Raw genomic sequence first — 22853 nt, forward strand, 5'->3', positions numbered from 1 at the left:
CTGGTTTCAAGTCCACATTATGGACACTTATCTCTTCTATCCAATTTCTAATTCCGGACCAATACTTTTTTGCCTTACGACATGTCCAGTGTGAAACATTTTTTTAATCAGGATTTTAAAGCCAAGTTTAAGTCTATATATCCAGTTGGGATGGCTGAAAGGTGGTGTATAATGATTTGACACTGACAGTCAAATTTAACTGCATTTTATAATGATGGAGATTGTGTGTGTGTCAGTTGTGTTGTGTTGTGTGTGTGTAAAGTGTGAAAGTTGGTTTTTGGTACCTCTTATTGTTTTGTGTACTTTGTTTATTATTTTTATTATTTATTGTTATTGGCCATGTCCACCCAGTCACCTGACCACCAAGCCATTCCCACCAATTAAGCCACGCCCACAGAACCGATAGGGAAAATATTTAGATTTCACCCCTGGTCACACTCACTATTTTTGTTTGTTTGCTTTCCATTTAAAACAAAATCAGTTCAGGTCTCATTCATTATATTTAAATAATGTCTTCTGATGGACTAGTACATTCCATATATACCTCATAATTGATAGGTTGTATAAAAATCCTCTCTTCATAAAATGATATGAATATAGTTGGAACTGGTTGCTAAAAACAGATCTGTAGTTTTTCTTTAGGAGGTCAATTAACATGGACAATTAATGGCTAAGATTTTCATTTAGTTTACTCATTCTTTATGCCACTAAAATGCTTTCTGTTTAACAACTAAAGCCATGATTGGAAACTTTACAAGGGATGGTTAAGACTTTCACTTAATTTACTCATTTGTTACACCACCAGAATGCTTTCTGTGAGTGACTAAACCAAGGATGGGAGGTGTAAGTTAACATTAATGACATTTTCTTGTTATGCCCATGACATACTATGGTAATATTGCAATTCTGAATGTAAAACATAATATTTAGTAAATTCAATATGTTGTCAAGGAGAGCAGGGAACAATTAAGATTACAGCATAGCAATTCTAATAGAAATAAATAAAAGTTTTGAAAGTAGGTGAAAAGGAGCTTCTAGCTGGCTGAATGGAATTAGCAATAAAAACATGAAATGATGTGTAGTGAAACTGAAATGAGAAAATGCTGGAAGTACATTTTTAGAGATTTGTATGATAATTGCAATGACGATGTTTCTCTCCAAGTAAAAACTAATAATGAAAAGAAAGTCATAAATGATATCTGGATGCTGAAAAATAGTATGGTTAGAGGTGTACATTGTATAAATTAGCATAGGGTGTGGTTGTGCAATTTGTTTAACATGTGATAGTACATATGTGCAAGAAAATGTACAAATGCTACAGGGGAGAATAAGCTGGCCTGAGCTACTTGGCAGACTTTTAGTCAACAGAAGAGGAAAGGTAACAAGGAACTTTTGGAAAATGCAATGTGGATTCAAGCCAACAGATGCATAGATTTTTGATCCTGAACAAGTCATTGAGAAATGCTTCAGATAAATTTTACAATAAAATCAATAGATTTAAATTATGGGATGTTTTGTGAAGATGAGGAACAGAAAGTTAATTGCCGAATACAGTACATGATGAAAACACACGATAAACATGATGATTCATAGAATACTTAAAGAAAATGATTCAACATTGATCAGGGTGTAAAAGAAAGGATGTACAATGTCCCTTTACAAATTCTATGTAAATCTTTAAAGACTGCCTGTGGTGACATTAGCCTTATTTTATCATAGAAATTACACAATATACACTTTTCTTTTTGCAGAGTATTCTGTTATTGTTGAATTATTAACAGTAATAATTGAATTATTTCCAAAGAAGGTAAGACATACTGTATGAGCTGCGGTGGCACAGTGGCTAGAATGCAGTACTGCAAGCTGCTTCTGCTGACTGCCGGCTGCCTGAAATTTGGCAGATTGAATGTCACCAGGCTCAAGATTGACTCAGCCTTCCATCCTTCCGAGGTGGGTAAAATGAGGACACAGATTGTTGGGGGCAATATGCTGACTCTGTAAACCGCTTAGAAAGGGCTGTAAAAGCACTGTGAAGCAGTATATAAGTCCTATTGCTATGAGCAAACCATGGACAGGATACTGGGGGGACTGAATGCGACCACATGTTTACTGGACCCGTGTCCCTCCTGGCTGGTACTGGCCACCCAGGAGGTGACACGAGGCTGGCCCCAGGGAATTGTGAATGCTTCTTTGATGGAGGGTGTCTTCCCTACCGCCTTGAAAGAGACGGTGGTGAGGCCCCTCCTCAAGAAGCCTTCCCTAGATCCAGCTATTTTAGCAAATTACCGTCCTGTCTCCAACCTTCGTTTTGTGGTGAAGGTTGTTGAGAGTGTGGTTGCACGACAGTTGCCCCAGTACCTGGATGAAACTCTCTATCTAGATCCATTCCAGTCCGGTTTCCGGCCTGGTTACAGCACGGAAACAGCCTTGGTCGCGTTGGTTGATGATCTCTGGAGGGCTCGGGCCAGAGGTTGCTCCTCTGTCCTGGTCCTATTAGATCTCTCAGCGGCTTTCGATACCATTGACCATGGTATCCTGCTGCGCCGGCTCGGGAGACTTGGAGTGGGGGGCACCGTTCATCGGTGGTTCTCCTCCTATCTCTCCGACCGGTCGCAGACGGTGTTGACAGGAGGGCAGAGATCGGCCCCGAGGCGCCTTTTATGTGGGGTGCTGCAAGGATCAGTTCTCTCGCCTCTTCTATTCAACATCTACATGAAGCCGCTGGGTGAGATCATCCGTGGTTTTGGGGTGAGTTGTCATCTATACGCTGATGATACTCAGCTGTATATTTCCATTCCTAACCACCCCAACGAGGCTATTGAAGTGATGTCCCAGTGCCTTGAGGCCGTACGGGTCTGGATGGGGAGAAAGACTCAGACTCAATCCCACCAAGACCGAGTGGCTGTGGATGCCGGCGGCCCGGTACAGTCAGCTAATTCCATCACTGACCGTCGGGGGCGAGTTGTTGGCCCCCACGGAAAGGGCTCGCTATCTGGGCGTCCTCCTGGATGCACGGCTGTCTTTAGAAGAACATATGATGGCCGTCACCAGGGGAGCTTTTTATCAGGTTCGCCTGATACGCCAGTTGTTGCCCCTTTCTGGACCGGGCTTCCTTATGCACAGTCACTCATGCTCTTGTTACATCCCGCCTGGACTACTGCAACGCTCTCTACATGGGGCTCCCCTTGAAGGGTACCCGGAGGCTTCAACTTGTTCAGAATGCGGCTGCGCGGGTGATAGAGGGAGCACCTCATGTGTCGTGTCCCACTCCTCTGCTGACGGCCGGGTCAGGGAAATCCGAATCAGGTGTGCCTCTGCAGCTCTGCCAAAGTCCTAGCAAAGTCCTCAGGGCAGGCAGGAGACCAGAAAGTGACTTCAGCAAGATATGTTTAGACTTTGCCTGACTCAGAGAATGCCAGAAAGCAGATCCTTTATATAGGCCATGGGGTGTGGCTCCATGACTCAGCACTTATCCAGGCCTGCCCCTCCCTTCCTTCTGTTGCCTCCGCCTATCAAGTCTTCTGACGTGAGGGTCACTCCAATCGGCAGCTGTTGGTAATTGACCTTCCTCAGGCTCACATGCTGTGGAGGAGGGGGAGGGGTCTAGTTGCTCTGTTTGCCTGGGCATGGAGCCAGAGCTGGGGGCTGGAGATACTTGCTCTTCTTCAGCCTGTCTGGGCATGGAGCCAGGGCTGGGGCCAGGAGATGCCCCTCCTCAGCCTGTCTGGGCATGGAGCCAGGGCTGGGGCCGGGAGGCATGCTAGGACATTCTTCAGCTTTCGGAAGCAGATAAGCAGACCCCGGCTGCGGTGAGAGCGGGCAAGACACAACATCATGGCTCCCGTGTGACACCTCTCCTGCGCAGTCTGCACTGGCTCCCAGTGGTCTTCCGGGTTCAATTCAAGGTACTTGTCATCACCTTTAAAGCGCTCCATGGCTTAGGACTGGGGTACTTACGGGACCACCTACTGCCACCAGTAGCCTCACACCGACCAGTGCGCTCTCACAGAGAAGGCCTCCTCCGGATACCGTCAGCCAAACAATGTCGGCTGGCGACCTCCAGGGGGAGGGCCTTCTCTGTGGGGGCTCCTGCACTCTGGAATGAGCTGCCTCCGGGGCTTCGTCAACTTCCCGACCTCCGGACCTTCCGCCGCGAGCTGAAGACGTTGTTGTTTCGACGTGCAGGACTAGCTTGAACATAGTTTTAAATCGGGGTTTTGAATTAGGGGTTTTAAACGGGGTTTTAATTGTATTTAAAAAAATTTAGGCCATTAATCGAATCAGTTTTTTATATTGTTTTTAATTTGTATTATATGTATTTTGTTTTTACTGGCTGTGAACCGCCCTGAGTCCTTCGGGAGAAGGGCGGTATACAAATAAAATAAATAAATAAATAAATAAATAAATAAATAAATAAATAAATAAATAAATAAATAAATGGATTCTGAAAATTAATGTATCAAAGATTTAACTTGGCATATGTGATAGTGGTGTAGAATGAAGGTAGAAGTTCATTTTCTGAGCTAGTGGGCTGGTTTCTGAATGTTTCATTTTCTAAATTCCCCTGAAGATGTTACTTAGCCTAGTAATCAAACTTTCAGAAACCTACCCACAAACTCAGAGAACGAGCATCTACCTTCATATTTGGTTTGGTTTACAGAATGCATCAAATAATTGAAGTTTGAATGTAATGTACATGTAGACCACAATAGGGACTGGAAAAGTCATCATTAAATGGTATGATTGCTAAGGAAGACATTACATGATTGTGACTTGTGACCTTCTACCAACTTTCCCATTGACTACTTTTCATAGGTCACCTGGGAAGATTGCAAATAGCAATCATGTGACTGTAGGATGTTTCAATTGTTATAAGCGTGAGACCTAGCACCTGGATTGCAATCACAAGACTATGGAGATGTTGCAATGGTTATAAGTGATTTAACTGGTCATAACAGTGCTGTCAAAACACTGAATGGTTACTAAATGAATGGTGGTATATCTGTATAAAAGGTGAAACTTAGAGCATGCAGATGAATTTTTTTACCTTAGTAAAAGATAAAGTAACTTATTTTCTGTCATTTAATTTATTTTGCTTTCTATTTTTTACTTCCTCCACTACTTTATATAGGGGCACTTATTCCAAGAAAGAATAGCAGAATGAAAAAATATAGATAGATAGATAGATAGATAGATAGATAGATAGATAGATAGATAGACAGATAGATAGATAGATAGACAGATAGATAGTTAGTTAGTTACTTAGTTAGTTAGTTAGTCTTTGGTTATTCGGGTTTTCTCCCGTGTAAAATTGTAAGTGTCTTGGCGACATTTCGACGAAGTCCTATTCATCATCTTCAGGCTGGTGTTTACAGCTTCGTGCTTCTAGGAGCAATGTGTGATCGCAGCTGTTTCTTCCTTTTAACTGCTAGTGGGTGTTTGAACTGTTTGGTTCGGAGCTTGAATGTGTTCTGATTGGGTGGAGGTGTATTCTGATTGGTTGGGGACTTGGCTGTGCTCTGATTGGATGGTGGGGTTGGCTGTGCTCTGATTGGATGGGTGTGTGTTCTGTTTGGGTGGGGGGGGAGTTGATTGTGCTCAGGTTAGTCTGAGTTGAAGGGGGATTTGAGTTGGTGAGCTGCATTGCTGTTGTTTGGCTTCACGTTCGTGGTCGTGCTACATATTTATGGTGGGTGTCAGTCTGCTGCATGTATGGATTGGAGGGGTTTGAAATGGCTAATGATGCAGCTGCGGTCTGGCTTCTGGTCCGTGGTCGTGCTTCATCATCGGTGTGGGTTTGAGTCTGCTTTCCGCATGAATATGTGGTGGTGACATGCCGTGTGGCACTCATGAGTGTGGGTCTTGCATCATTCTTCATATTAGGGACTCATTTGTGGATAAGGGCAGGTTTCCAAATGGCTGGTAGGTGAGAGATATCATCTTGTTTATTCATGCTGTGTGGGCATTTTTCTATCTCGATGGCTTCTCTGATTATTCTATTGTTAAAGTGTTCAATTTTGGTGATAGTTCTGGTCTTTTTAAAGTCAATATCGTGTCCTGTGGCTTTAAGGTGTTGGACCAGGGAAGAAGTTGGTTCCTCTTTTTTGACTGAGTTCTTGTGTTCTTCAATGCGTGCACTTATTCTTCTGTTGGTTTGTCTGATGTATGTGGTGGGGCAGGCGGTGCATGGGATTTTATATACTCCTTGATTTTCTAACTCAATTTTGTCTTTGGGGTTTCTTAGGATGGTGGATATTTTTTGGTTTGTGCAGAATGCTGTCTTGATGTTATGTTTGTGGAGGATCTTGCTGATTCTGTCTGTGGTGCCTTTTATATATGGGAGGAGGGCTGTGCCGTTTTCTTGTTCTCTGTCTTGGATTTTAGTGGGGGGTTCTTTTTGGATTAGTTTGGTAATCTTATTTCTCTGGAATCCATTGGATGTTAGTACATTTGTGAGAGTGTGTAGTTCGCTTTTTAGGTGTTGTTCGTCAGCTAAGCGTTTTGTTCTAGAGATGACTGTCTTGGCTACGGAGTTGATCTGTGCTGGGTGGTGGTGTGAGAGTGCGTGCAGATAGCGGTTTGTGTGTGTTTTCTTCTGGTAGATGGTGTGTCCTAGGGAGCCATTGGGTTTCTTGTAGACTAAGACATCTAGGAAGGAAAGTTGGTTGTTAACTTCTGTTTCCATGGTGAACTGTATTTTGGGGTGTAGGCTATTGAGGTGTATGAGGAAGTTGTCAAGTTTTTCTTTCCCGTGTGGCCAGATTATGAAGGTGTCGTCTACATATCTGAGCCAGAGTTTGGGTTTGTGATCAGATTTTTCTAGTGCTTGGGTTTCAAAGTGTTCCATGTAGAGGTTGGCAATGACAGGTGAGAGGGGTGATCCCATAGGTGCTCCTTCACCTTAAAGCCACAGGACACGGTATTGACTTTAAAAAGACCAGAACTATCGCCAAAACTGAACACTTTAAAAACAGAATAATCAGAGAAGCCATCGAGATAGAAAAACGCCCACACAGCATGAACAAACGAGATGATACCTCCTGCCTACCAGCCATTTGGAAACCTGCCCTTATTGACAAACGAGTCCCTAACACGAGGAATGACACCAGACCCACACTCACGAGGTCCACACAGGATGTCACCACCACATATCCACCCAGAAAGCAGACCCAAACCCACACTAATCAGGAAGCACGACCAAGGACCAGAAGCCAGACCGCAGCTGCAACATTAGCCATTTCAAACCCCTCCAATCCATACATACAGCAGACAGACACCCACTATGAAGATGTAGCACGACCACAAACACGAAGCCAAACAACAGCAATGCAGCTCACCAGCTCAAATCCCCCTGCAACTCAGACTAATCTGAGCACAACCAAACCCCCACCCAAACAGGACACACCCCCAGCCAATCAGAGCACAAAAATACCTCCATCCAATCAGAGCACAGCCAAGCTCCCACCCAATCAGTTCAAACCCCCACTAGCAGTTAAAAAGGAAGAAACAGCTGCAATCACACATTGCTCCCAGAAGCACGAAGCTGTAAACACCAGCCTGAAGATGACGAATGAGACTTTGTCGAAACGTCGCCAAGACACTTCCAATTTTACGCAGGAGAATACCTGACTAACCAAAGACACACACACACACACATATATATATATTTGTTTTCTGAGGTTTTCGCGGGTGTTTTTATGTAGGTCTTTGGTTACTTCGTCGAAACGTCGCCAAGACACTTCCAATTTTACGCAGGAGAAAACCCGAATAACCAAAGACACACACACACACACACATATATATATATATATATATATATATATATATATATATATATATATATACATACATACATGTATGTATGTATGTATGTATATATATATATATATATATATATATATATATATATATATATATATATATATATATATATATATGCTCCCAGAAGCATGAAGCCGAAGCCTGAAGATGATGAATGAGACTTTGTTGAAACGTCGCCAAAACACTTCCAATTTTACGCGGGAGAAAACCCGAATAACCAAAGACCTACATACAAACACCTGCGAAAATCTCAGAAAACAAATATACACACACACACACACACACATGCATACATACACATACATACATACACACACAAATATGTATGTATGTATGTATGTATTTTTATTCATTCATTATTTATTTATATTACATGGATGTATGCTAGTTCTACAGTTGGTAGGGTCGAGGATAATGATGGGGATCATGTTACTTAAGAATTGTGTGTGTGTGTGTGTGGAGTGGGGGAGGCTCGAATGATATGGATAGGGAGCTGTCTGAAGTGTTGTCTGTCAAATATTGTTGGATTTCTGTCTCTCTTGGCTTAATCAGGCAACTGAGAAGAAATAATTTCCTAGATCTTGAAGATGATTAACACTTCATTAATACTACCAGTGATAGAGTGGCATTAGCCTTGAAGGATGTGGTTATAACTTGAGTTCATCTGAACTCATAGTTCTTGATAGAACAGCAGATAAAAGCTATGGTCCCAGCTTTGTGCACCAATTGTGATCCTACTTAGAATGGGAAAACCATGCTACAATGACTCATGACCTTGTCATCACCCACTGAAAGTGCTCTAAATAGTATTACCATAAATGTTCAAATCAAATTTGCTTCCAGACAGTTCCAAAAAACTTGAAGTTTTCAAAGTTTTGATAATAGCAAATTGAAATGGGCAAGGCACATCTACAAGGATTAGGTAGACCTTAGAAAAAATAAAAATCTAAAAAACCATTGTAATAGCTAGAAGTATGCCACCAAGATGATAGATCAGAGGAAAGAGGAGAAGATAGAGCTATAAACTCTGTGTTTGCAGATTTTCTGTAACCAACTCAGCAGCAGAAATGTTAAAGCTTTTATAATATAAAAGCAAGTATTTTAAATCCATTAGCTTTTGAGAAATTAAGTGAAAAAATAAGATGGGTTAAGAAAATCTAAGGGGTCCTTTATAAACTATTCAAATAGTTCATTTTGGACTAAATATCTATGAGCTCTTTTCTTCTATGTCAAAAGGACATAAACTTGTATTAGATAAAGTTTGCAATATATATGTGTCCTGGAGAAGGAAGGAAGGAAGGAAGGAAGGAAGGAAGGAAGGAAGGAAGGAAGGAAAGATAGATAGATAGATAGATATAGCAGAATCATATCCAAAGAAACTCCATAAAAAAAAAAAAAACTATATTCTGTTACATGATCTAGCCATGACTATTCTTTATAAAAGTGTTTGAAAATACATTTTTAAAGTGAAAATGTGATTTTAAATAACTCGTTTTGTTTCTATAGGATGAGAATTTTGCTAAGTGATGAAATAAATTAATTTCACTTCTAGAAGCCTTATAATATAGGTCTGCCTGTGTATTCTCTGTAAAATTGAATAACATGAGAAATGTCAGGCTGATTTTGCCCCACTTTCCATTATATGTATGTATGTATATATGTATGTATGTATGTATGCATGCGTGTGTGTGTGTGTGTGTGTGTGTGTGTGTGTGTGTAGGTTTTCACGGGTATGGGTATGTAGGTCTTGACATATTTGGGTCTTTTCCCGTGTAAGGTTTTTTTTTTAAAAAAAAAATTTATTTGAATTTATATCCCGCCCTTCTCTGAAGACTCAGGGCGGCTTACACTGTGTTAAGCAATAGTCTTCATCCTATTTGTATATTTATATACAAAGTCAACTTATTGCCCCCAACAATCTGGGTGTCTCATTTTACCTACCTTATAAAGGATGGAAGGCTGAGTCAACCTTGGGCCTGGTGGGACTTTAACCTGCAGTAATTGCAAGCAGCTGTGTTAATAACAGACTGTCTTAGCAGTCTGAGTCACCAGAGGTTGAGAGTATCTTGGCAATGTTTTGACGAGGTCTCACTCATTTTCTTCAGACTGGTGCTTTCGGCTTCGTGCTTCTGTGAGCAAAGCGTGGTCGGAGTTGCTGTCTCTCTATAATGCTGCATCACAGCCATCTGCTCAGGACATCACATCACAGAACTCCAGAGGCCACAACACCAAAGCTCAGGACATTACAACACAACCTACTACCCAGGATGTTACAGAACAAAACTCAGGAGGTCACATTCCCAGAACTCAGGACATTTCCAGGAAGCCCATTACCACTACAGGAGGTCACATTCCCAGAACTCAGGATGTTTCCACACAGCCCATTAACCATGTTGTTACAACACAAAAGACTAGGACCACACCGACACAGGATGCTACGAAACAGCCGACTAATCTGCAAATACCCACTCCATCTACCAATCAAGATGCAATCACATAGCCAACCAACCTGCTTACAGCAACACTCCCCACCTCCACACCAGTATTTATAGAGAGACGGCAGCTCCGACCACACTTTGCTCATACAAGCATGAAGCCGAAAGCACCAGCCTGAAGATGATGAGTGAGACCTCGTCGAAACGTCACCAAGATACTCTCAACCTTACACGGGAAAAGACCCAAATATGCCAAGACCTACATACATACATACATACATGTGTGTCCATGTATGTGAAGAAGTAGAAAAAAGAAAATAAAATCTGGCAATTCAAAGTAATTTTCAGAGATACCTTTTATATTCCAAAAATGTGGAACTAATTCAAAAAATAGTAAATAATATTATCATACTAAGCAGGAACACACATAATGAACATTGAAACGAGGATACTTTATGATTTATTTATTTCTAACATAGTAAAAAAGCTTAGATGAATACTCAATTTAGATAGCTTCAAGCAATTTTTATAGTTCCTGAATTCCCAACTGTTCTGACATGGAACCCACATGCAATTTACAGGAGACTTAACAGCTTTAAAGTGTCTGTGGCCTTTGGGACCCATTAAAGCGGCTAGAGAAAAGTCAAAGCTTGGCTATTTCTTGAGTATTTCACTTATATTATTGCCAAGCTTTTTACTGGAGTTATTATGACAAGCAGATGTCAGTGTATAGAAACTGCAGTGCTTAGCTGCACTGATTTAAGCATCCACAAATCTTGACAAATATCTCAGGAATTTACTTGCTGACAAAATCTGAAATTTTCCTTTCCTTTCAGACATAACTTTTGTGTAAAGATTTACTATAAAGGTATCAGGCCTGCTTTGTCCAGTTTGGTTATTCAGGCAGCTTCCTTCACAAATAGAATCTGTAGCACTATGAAAACTTGGGAGATGAAAACAGATGTATTTCTTATAAACTATTTATTTTGACTGAAACTATCGGAAAGCTAGAATGTATGCTCTGCTTCTGTAGGAAAAGGATATGCAAGTTTTCACAGTTCATATTAAGAAAAATAAAATGTCTCTCATTCCCCCTTCCTATCTTTTGCCTCTGCCAGTCCACTATTCACCAAAATATTTGGACAAATCAGTGTTTTTTTTAAATAGTAATGACAGTAAATAGCTGCTAATCCCTATTATCTGTTTTTCAGAATCCAACCAGAAGTAGTATATCAGTGTCCAAGAACAAAAAAGTAAGTTCAGAAACTTTTGTTTTCAATCCCAACCTTGCCCTCAAAGTATGTTAGGTGTATCACTTATTTGTGTTGTTGATTACTAACACACATCACAATATTTTGACGGACACTCTTTTGGAACTTTTAAACATTCTGCAAATAATAATTCATATTTTTCATATGAATATAGGAAAAACATCATCTAACTTCAAAGTTAAGATTATTATTTTGGGCAAAAAAAAAAAGGACTATATGAGCCATCACTGTACCTACCTAGCCTCAATATGAAATAATTTACATAGGTAGTTTTCATTTCTTTGGCTGCAACATTCATAGCTGCAATAATTTTTGCAACAGTAAAAAAATGTTTACTGTTGTTAAGTGGGAATATAATAAATATAATAAAAGTTACTAGCAAGCCATTATAGTGATTGGAGTCCAGTCAATTACACTTTATTTTTTTATTTTTATTTTTTTTTGTTTACATTTATACCCCGCCCTTCTCCGAAGACTCAGGGCGGCTTACAATGTATAGGGAAATAGTCTCATTCTATTTGTATATATTTACAAAGTCAACTTATTGCCCCCCCAACAATCTGGGTCCTCATTTTACCTACCTTATAAAGGATGGAAGGCTGAGTCAACCTTGGGCCGGGCTCGAACCTGCAGTAATTGCAGGCTTTGTGTTCTTAATAACAGGCCTTACCAGGCAGAGCTAAACCGGTCCTTTAGGAACTTACTTGAAGAAAACATTTCACTTTGTTGAAGGAAATAACATTGAAAGTCATCACAAATATTTAGGTGATACGAAAGCTTTATTTCTTTTAAAAAATGCAAGGTTTCTCAGACCTTGGGTATGTAGGTGAAGTTTCTAGTAATGTTTTTTATTGCTACTGATTTTGATAGTTCAAAAAAAAAGAGAAAATACATCATATAAGAAATGGCCTGCATCAGTGACTGTGTTACAGAGTTGTTGGTTTTGACTTCTGTCCACATTATTTTCAGCATAACAAATCTTGCTTGTTTGGATCGAATAAATGTAAATACATAAACAAACTGAAGAGAGCCACTTTGATATTGGTGATTAAGGCACAAGGCTAGAAACCAAGAGAGCATGAGTTCTAATCTTGCCTTAAATAATAAAGCCAGCTGGGTGACCTTGAGCCAATCACTCTCACAGCTTTTGGAAGGCAAACTACATCCGAAATGTTACCAAGAAAACTGAGGAACTTACCAGGCAGAGCTAAACCGGTCCTTTAGGAACTTACTTGAAGAAAACATTTCACTTTGTTGAAGGAAATAACATTGAAAGTCATCACAAATATTTAGGTGATACGAAAGCTTTATTTCTTTTAAAAAATGCAAGGTTTCTCAGACCTTGGGTATGTAGGTGAAGTTTCTAGTAATGTTTTTTATTGCTACTGATTTTGATAGTTCAAAAAAAAAGAGAAAATACATCATATAAGAAATGGCCTGCATCAGTGACTGTGTTACAGAGTTGTTGGTTTTGACTTCTGTCCACATTATTTTCAGCATAACAAATCTTGCTTGTTTGGATCGAATAAATGTAAATACATAAACAAACTGAAGAGAGCCACTTTGATATTGGTGATTAAGGCACAAGGCTAGAAACCAAGAGAGCATGAGTTCTAATCTTGCCTTAAATAATAAAGCCAGCTGGGTGACCTTGAGCCAATCACTCTCACAGCTTTTGGAAGGCAAACTACATCCGAAATGTTACCAAGAAAACTGAGGAACTTACCCAGGCAGTTGCCAGGAGTCAACAATGACACAAAGACACCAAACAAACAAACATCCCTGAAACAATATTGTTCCCTAATTTGCAAGTGTAACCACATTAGGAAAACAAGATAGGATTAGAACTGCCCTGATAGCCGAAATATTTTAATATACTTAGCAATAGTTCAAATACATTACTAAAATTTACTGGGTTATTTTTATTTCTTCTTCATTTTGACAAACTTGGTGTTAGAGCCAGATTTTCTTCATAGTTCATCACCTCAACTTATTTGGTTCTTTTGGAAGAATGTCATTTTATTTTGCCTGGAAATAAACAATTGCATGTCTTTGTTTTCTTTCAATGTTGGCACTAATTTAAGCTTGGTCATAAGAATACTGACTAAATTTGCAATTTTTACTTTGACCCACTAATGAAGCATTCCGTCCTTCTTTCAGGAGGTGATCCTACCATGTCAGGGCTATTCCTGAATGCAGGTTTACCACTTTCCTGACTGTCATATGATGGAAAAAATACCAACCTGTCTATCAGTCTTCTATAATACTTCATCCCAAATTAAATCCACTGATAGGTCAGTAGGACAAAAGAGTGGCATGGAATGATTTACAGCAGGGGTGTCAAACTCAATTTCATTGAGGGCTGCATCAGGGTTGTGCTTGACTTCAAGGGGCTGGAAGGCCATGTCCAGGGTGGGTGTGTCCAGCTCAACATCCATTTTGGCCGTGACGGCCTCCTGCAGACCTCTGCAGAAAAAAACACTGCTTGGGAGGGCTGTGTGCACTCCTGAGCTGTTTTTGCTAGCAGAGTGCTGCAGGAGGCCATCACGTTTGAAAATGGAGCTCTGGAAGGCCTTTCAAGCTCTGTTTTTACTGGCAGAGGCACCATGGGCTGTCCTTTGCTGTTTCCAGGTCAGCCCCATGGGCAAGATCCAGCCCATGGGCCTTGAGTTTGATACACCTGATTTACAGGGTTAACTTCCAGTTTGCCATATTGTTAAATAGGCTATATTTGGTCACAGCTTTACTAATTTTATAACAGGTGGGTAGATAACTCTGGTGTTATTGCTGTTACTTGGGTTAGAAAATTAACCAACCTTAACTCTTATACATTTCACTCCAATATCTCAATTCAATTAAATATGAAAAAGAATGCTGGAAGGAAGGGGACATAGCATCAGCCATAACCACAGAACCACAGAATACTCAGAATGGCATTAGATTAGGAAAAAAATGTCACCTCCTTGATGTAGGAATTCCTCCATAGAAGGAAAACCAGCAGCTCAAGACAAAATTACCATGAAGAACTGTCATAAATGACTTGAAGAATGGAGAATGCCTACAATAGCCTATGCTAGTTAATACTAGATGGACTGCTTATAATTAAATGAAGCATTGCTTACAGATAGCATAACAGATATCTCATGCTCTAAGAACTCAGAAAACATCATTACTGAAGTGGAACAAGAAAAGATGTATGAAGGATATTGTCTATTTATGTCTTCAATAAAAGGTTATTGGGGCATCTTTGTGCTGGGAAAAACAGGAAATGAGGCTAAGCCCTTCGTTACATTTAACAATTAGAAAATTTGTTTCCTAAGATGTTGTTGCCAGAAATTCAATGATCACATCGGCTAAAAGGGATTTGTTATGTCGCCAAAGCCCTTAAAGTCTTTAAATGCTCTCATAAAATATTTGGCAGAATAACTAGTATTGTGGCAGAAACAGCGCTGATGACAATACATGATTCACTTATCTTTAGATTGCAAGACACCCTAAGTATTGTAATCAGATGTTTTAAAATAAACCAAGAACAAGAGATTTCAAATATTTTATTTATTAGAAATACAGGTTCAGCAGTAAATAAGATGCTACTATAATCTTAAAAGCCAATTATGTGTTTCGAATATTTTGAGATGTCATGCACTATCTGGTAGCCAGAGGAATGCTGTAATATGAGTTGTAAAAAACAAGAAACAAATGTAGGATTGTAGTAAGAACAATGAGAATCTTTTCATAATTGATTGAATCTGCACTTAACAAGAGCAAGGCTCATTTGCATGGATAAAATAAATGAATATTCTGTTCTTCTTCTTCTTCTTCTTTTTTGAGTGCAAGGACAGTTGCACTGAATGGCTAACTGCATATCCTTTTGTTGAGGGAGGAAATTTTGCCAGTTACCTGAGCTTTGCTGATAAAGTTGTCAATGAACTGATGCAATTGATACATGGGTTTGAATGGGAAAGAATATATTTTGGTTCAATCATCACAAGACTTAGTGGAGATGGCTGTTTAGGTTATTAATGTTTTCATCATTGATCTTGGATGGTCTTCCTTATTCCTTATTGAAGAGTGGTACACAACTTAGGTGTCCTTCTGGACTTGCAGTTCCAAGAAAAAAAAAATAGACGCATAGGTCTTCGTGACAATTTATTTATTTATTTATTATTTATTTATTTATTATTTAGATTTTTATACCGCCCTTCTCCCGAAGGACTCAGGGTGGTGTACAGCCAGAATAAAAACAGTACAATATACAAATTAAGACAAAAGTTAAAATAACATATTCTATAAATGGCCGAAAATTTAAAACCGTCAAATTTGACCCATAAAATTCATAAAAATACCCCAATTACAATTATTAAAATTCAGAAAGTTTAAAAATTAAGCCAGTCCCGCTTGGATAAACAAGTGCATTTTCAATTCACGGCGAAAGGTCCGAAGGTCAGGTAATTGACGCAAACCAGGGGGAAGTTCATTCCAGAGGGTAGGTGCTCCAACAGAGAAGGCCCTTCCCCTGGGGGCTGCCAGCCGACATTGCTTGGTGGATGGCACCCTGAGAAGACCCTCTCTGTGTGAGCGTACGGGTCGGTGGGAGGCATAAGGTAATTTTACCCTTTCCTTGACAAAGAATGCCCCTCAAACAATAGTTCATACCCTAGTTACCTCATAACTGGAGTATTATAATGTAATCTACATGGCTCTGCCTTTCCAATATGTTTGCAGAGTGGGCTCACTCTAGGTCCCCTTATCTTGCAGGACCAAGGAAGTGTTCATTTTTTGTTGCTGCTTGAGATATAATGTTGTTGGTCCTTAAAATTCTGAAGACTGGTATAAATGTATTTACTGATGAATTTATAGTGGGACCCCTATAATATGGTTTATTATTTTGGTTATTTATTTCTGACCTTAATTGTTTTTTATTGTTTTTTGAATTTGTAAGCCATACAGAATTTCATAGAATGTCATAGTGGTCATACCAAATGTATGAATTAAATTAACATCAATTAAAATTATAATAGTATCTAGATCAAATATTGGCTTGTTTCAAATATGTAGTGTTTATCATTAAAACAATACGGATTGTTGATGGGATATGTATATTTTAAAAAAATAGCTTTTTGAAAAAGGGATGGCAACAAGTAAATTTATAAATCTCCATAACCATCAGCATTATGTGAGTGAGTCAGAGAAATATATATAATATACAAATGGATGAAGACTATTGCTTAACACATTGTAAGCCACCCTGAGTCTTCAGAGAGGGGCGGGATATAAATTCAAATAAAAAAAATAAAAATAAAATAAAATTGTTTGGTCATAATGGGCTAGCTCAATGTCATCCTGAACCAGACTCCAAGCTAGTTTGTGTTCCCAAGCCTTGGCGTCAATGGATAGATCCATTATGGGATGTCCTTAGGGTTGTTGTCAGACACCATCCTCTTCTATTTTTTTAAAAAAATCTTTGCCTCCTCCTCCTCCTCTTCTTCATGATTGCTTGCTTGCATGCCTGCATGCATGAATCCATCCATCCAGGTTCTAATGCCTTTGTTTTTATGGTTAATTTTCAAACATATAAAGTATAAAAAAACAATTTTTCCTATACAGAACTATAATTGGATTTCTGGATTCAGTTGGTGATTCAAATAGAAAATAATATATTTAAAAATAATATATTTAATTTAGGGTTACATTGTGGAGCTCTCTGAAGTTGGTTGGTTGATTGCTTGCAGATGTTTCATTACCCAATTAGGTAACATCATCACAATGGTGATTCAGAAGGTCATAAGAACATCACTTAATACATAGATGGAACAAAACTGAAAATATATCTCTGGCTAAAAAGTAATACAAGACCTTCTGTGAAATAGCACACTACTGATCAAACTAGATGTAAAAACTTTCAAAGATATTTCCTGAGTAGTTTGCAGATTAAAATATGTTTGGAAGTTATACTTATAGTCAATTAAAATGTTATTTCTCATGGAATATAGCCAATAGTATATGCTCCATGCTCATAAGAAATCAGTTTGGTATGTAATAACATAATGGTTAAGATGGAGTTCTCATTACATATTCTATGAAATGGTATATTATTTGGTTGCCTTTTCTCCATTCCCGCTTGGAACTATTGTTTTAAGCATGTTTAGAGAAAAGAATTCCAGAATCCTGAGACAGAAACAGAAGAGGGAACCGAAAAGCAGGGCTACAATATAGTGCTTCTAGAGTGATTCAAATGATAAATTATAACAGTTAAATTATATTTTTAAAACATATATATTTAAATTTAAGTTGATTTAATTGAATATGACTGTATAAAGACATTCTAAATGTTTTTTGAAGACATTCCAAAAAGATCAAGATTCTCTTTTTAAAAAACTAGTGCTGTTCAATATGAAAACACACTGTTAAACCTACATCTATAATCTCTTAAACTCAATTGTAATGCTCAGTCAGACATTCAGATGCCTGCCCACGGAAAAGACCTGCCCAAAACAGCCTCTGTTCTGTGTTCAGAACAGCCCTACTGTTCTGTGCCTTCCTGAAAGAGTACAAAGCCCCTGGAAATGATTACTTGAGAACTGGGGAACCTGCAGAGCAAATCAGATTACAAAATGGCATATAGTGCTATACTCCTCTTTCCCAGATATCTTTTTTTTTTTTTTTACATTTATATCCCGCCCTTCTCCGAAGACTCAGGGCGGCTTACAGTGTATAAGGCAATAGTCTTATTCTATTTGTATATTTACAAAGTCAACTTATTGCCCCCCCAACAATCTGGGTCCTCATTTTACCTACCTTATAAAGGATGGAAGGCTGAGTCAACCTTGGGCCGGGCTTGAACCTGCAGTAATTGCAGGCTACTGTGTCCTAATAACAGGCTCCTTACAGCCTGAGCTATTCCGGCCCTATATCTCTACTAAACTTTTGATTTTGCCCTTTCTAACTCCATTCTTGGTACCAAAGGCCATTTCAGTTTCATTCAAGTGTCATGATCAAATGAATAAAGATAGTCCGCAACTTACAATACGGGTGTCAGGCTTGAGGCAGCAGGTTGCTGCCATGTGACGTTTCGTGATGTTTTTTCCCTTTGCAGAGCAGGGATGGGTGTGACATGTGTGTGATGCATCCAGCCCATGGGATGCCAGTTTGACACCCCTGACTTACAACTACAACTGATCCCAAAATTTCTGTTGCTAAGTGAAATTGTTGTTAAGTGAATTTTGCACCATTTTATAATCTTTCTTGTGCACAGTTGTTAACTGAATCACTTCAGTTGCTAAGTTTATAACACAGTTGTTAAGTGAATCTGGCTTCCCCATTGATTTTGCTTGTCAGAAGGACACATGGCAATCATCATAAATATGAATCAATTGCCAAGTGTCTGAATTTTTATCGCATGTCCCTGGGGATGCCACAATAGTCATAAGTGTAAAAAGTCATAAGTCACTTTTTCAGTGCCGTTGTAACTTCAAATGGCCACTAAATGAAATGTTGTAAATCAAGGACTATCTGTACTTATAATGGAATTTTTGTTTTTATTCAACTTACTTAGCTAAAATCATGAATTCAGCTGTAAGATTGTAAAGTGTTTTTAGAACTTAAATGTATATAACAACATAGGTTGGAGGTACAGTAAGTGGGGAAAGTGGGAACGTGGCAGATTTCTTTTATACAATACATTTACTTTCCAATAATTTTCTAATATAAGATGCATTAGACTTCCAAAATGTAAAGTAAATCCTCCACTGAAGGTGAGAAACTATTGAACAATGCCAGTGTAAGAAATTAGAAAGTCCTATCATTTTGTTCATTAAACTGAATTATTAAGAAATTACACTAAAATCATTAATCAAACAGTTCTAAATAAATATATGGTTAAATACAAATCTTTTGTACAAAGACAGTATATTAGCAACAGAACACAAATGCTCTTAAGAGATAATGTTAATTTAAAATTAAGTAGGTTTGCTTCTAACACAAGTTTAATATGATAATCTTTAAGGCAACAATTACTTAGGAAAGTAGTTAAAACTCCCACCCACATTCATAAATGTCATTAGAGAAAATGCTGTTGAATTATTAACAGCTATGTTAATTGCAAACAACCAAACTGGACTTGACTTCTTACTTATCAAAACTAAAATGTACACAGAAATGTCATTTTTCCTTTAGCATTTTGATCAGTCTTTTAAGGCTTCTAGCCCTGTGAGAGCCTATTTATACTGTGATTTTCTGGCCATAACAAAGAAGTATACTGTACCTCGGGTGTTGATGGCTGTTGCCGATGTGACTGTGTCTATGCCTGTTAAGGCTACAGTGGCTGTGACTGTTGCAGTGGTAAGGGAGGGGATGACAGTGGTGGGAAGCAAAATGTTGGAAACATCTGGTGAGTGGAAAAAAATATAACATAAAATCATATCATGCAAACAGAGAGAAGCAGCATAACAATGATTCAGCTTGTCAATACACATGTGTAGAAAATGTATCAATTAAAACATGCTTAGCACAGATCAACAAAGGTAAGGTAACATACTTTGAAATTCTTGACATTAGATCTCTCTCTTTCTCTTTCTTTCTCTCTTTTTTTTGAATGCTCAAATAGTATCAGACTGAATTTTGGACCAACCAACAAAGAGAATTGTTCAAAAGAAAAGTTTTAAAATCAGAGAGTAAATCTTTATGACAAGAATTCATTTCTTTGCTAAGCCATTTTAAATGCCTTGTACGGTAAGAAAGCAAATATGGATGAAATAACATGCTGTGTCAGCGTGGGAGATGACAACACAACATCATCATGCTAAAATAAATACACGTGTTAAGTGATGATTGTATGTTAAAACACCTACTTTTCAGACAGACTCAATGAAAAAAAAAAGTGAGCAAACAATTACTAACTCTAAAAGCTGCTGGTTTTGGTTTGCTTGTCTTCTTCCACATTTTGTTAGAGACACAGTCATCTGCTAAGACCCAGAGCAGAAAACACATAAAAAACCCTTAACTTTTATAGGGTTCACTATCGTTCAACAGCATTGGTGAATATTAAGTGTATAATATAAAAGAAGTGTATAAAAGAAATAGTTTATTAACCTTAATATTTAATGGGGGGCAGTTTTGGGAGCTATTCACATCAGTGTGCTAATTAAAAGAGTGATCTATAGCGGACACTTACCAGAAGAGAAACAAACAAGCATTATCAGCATTCAGATCATATTCTAAACCAAGAGCTGCTGCATGTCAGTCTAATGTATTACTGATAATCACATCATAAATTCCCTATTCTAATTCCATGTGTGCAAATGTATGTATGGAAAGTGTATATGAGATAGATATTTTAATTTTGAAAGTGAAATAAACAGAAGCTGTGGGGGGGGGGGACTTCACTGCCTAAAATCTAAAAATTTCACTGCCTGAAGTTTTTTTGTTTTTATTTGTTAAAAAGAAGAAAAAGAAAATATGGAAGAAAACCATTGAAAATGTTCAGAATCTTGGCTTTAAGCACTGTGTATCTAGGAAACTAACCACATTGACAGAGTTAAAAACACCATTAGTTCAGGAATAGCTAATGATATCTGTGGAGGATAATACAAGTCAGAAATATAGCTTTCATTTTCTCTGAAAACCAGTATCAGAGCATTATTTCTGTGGATACATGGTAAATAAAACCAGGCAGCATCATATAGGAGGATTATTTTCAAAGCAGAGAATCCTGAGGTTTAGAATATTTTATGTATACCAGCAGCCTCCATTCATAGCTAATTATTCCACTAGACTTTTTGATTTTAGACCTTTTCCTAATGTTCATGCATTACAAATTATATTGCCATTTCAAAAGACTGCCTGTCTTTTCCCTAGTTAATACATTTTAGATACCCCAAAATGTCACACTCCCATTCCCAATTAATTAGAGTAAATATTATTATTCTCTAACATTTACTTTTGCAAAATTTTCACATAGGTATCTATATAACTCTGAGCTTACAACATATTAACATTTAAAGCAGTTCCTCAATAAGAGATAACCCTGGCTATCAAAATTAAGGCAGGCTTTTCAAAATTTAATGTTGCTACATTAATCACAAGGACAAACTACAACATTGTCTGGAGAGCAACTGCCATGACTATTAAACAGAACTGACATTAGTCAACATTAATCATGAATGCTCTTTTTTTTAAAGAAACAACTTGTGCATTTCTTAGCATTATTATGCAAACAGCATAATTCATTTAAAAACGGATAGGTTAGCAATCATGCAAGAAAAAAAAGGCTAGAGTTTCAGAGTAATTTGCCATATAATAAATATTTTAAAACTGCTCCAGAAATTGGCTGCGAAGGTGTTTACATAACTGAATAGGCACTTCATAAATGTATATGTGAACTAGAGCACAATCCTATGCCAAATCCAGTTTTGTGTAGATTTCAAAATAATGTAAAGGGGCAGAGCAATCACTGAAAACCAAGTGGATGTTCCCTGTCTTGGATAATATATGACAATACTAATAGAAACAAAAACAAAACCTGTACCATGAGCTATTTCTCTGGTTTTGGGAACAGAAGATAAACTAAAACTTCCCTCAACATAGCTATAGTGCCTCTACACTGTAACTTAATCTTATGTCATAGAAAATTAAAACTTGGAAATGCTGTTGTTTCAAATTGGAATGGAAAGACAATCAGCAACAGATTACAATAACTTTTTTTTTTTGGGGGGGGGGAATCAAGTTTAACACTTGGCTCTGATTTGGCACTGAAGTCCTGATAAATGCATTCTGTCAAGAGAGATATAGGAAAGTTATAATCTTGTTAATTCTCTTTAAACTCCTGGCCATGAAATCTACTCAAGCAAATTCTCTGTGGTGGAATAAAAATGCTTTCACTTCACTGTAGTTTGGGTTTTTTTCCCCTTGATATGTGACAATTGACAAGTTTCCTTTTTTTAACCCTCCTTCATGCTATTTAATATCTTCAACATCAGTTTTATGTAGGTCATGAACTGTAGTCTTCCTTGGAAAAGAATGGCCATGCAAGGTTAGAGCTGCAAGGTAATCTATAAATTGGATTAATGCATTACATTTAGGGATGCACTTCAAAAAAAAGATGCTTGCAGGTTCCAATCTTGGAAGGGCTCAGCAGTTCAAATCCAATTAATTTGTAGAAATGGAGCTATTTCACACCAACTACTTATAAGATGTCCTTCTCTCATATCATCCCTCCTTTGCATTAATATCTTCAATAACCTAAGAAAAAAAGTATCTTGACTTATTGTGCCAATGTTGTTTTCATTTCAGCACCAAATTTGTACACATATTCAATGTTTTTATTGTA

At 38.1% G+C, this 22853-nt stretch overlaps 1 protein-coding gene across 3 annotated transcripts in view; it reads right to left on the reverse strand.

Moving 5' to 3' along the window:
- Positions 1–22853, reverse strand: part of CADM2 (cell adhesion molecule 2) — a 431434-nt gene that overhangs the window by 32944 nt on the left and 375637 nt on the right. For 2 of the 3 annotated variants that reach the window (XM_058185211.1, XM_058185210.1), the window contains one exon: positions 19791–19913. The exons of the other annotated variant lie outside the window; for it this stretch is intronic. In XM_058185211.1, the coding sequence (XP_058041194.1) occupies positions 19791–19913 (123 nt within the window). The remainder of the gene's footprint in view (positions 1–19790; positions 19914–22853) is intronic. 3 annotated transcript variants of the gene reach the window in all.

The sequence above is a fragment of the Ahaetulla prasina genome, chromosome 5, assembly GCF_028640845.1.
Source record: "Ahaetulla prasina isolate Xishuangbanna chromosome 5, ASM2864084v1, whole genome shotgun sequence".
Classification (NCBI taxonomy): Eukaryota; Metazoa; Chordata; class Lepidosauria; order Squamata; family Colubridae; genus Ahaetulla; species Ahaetulla prasina.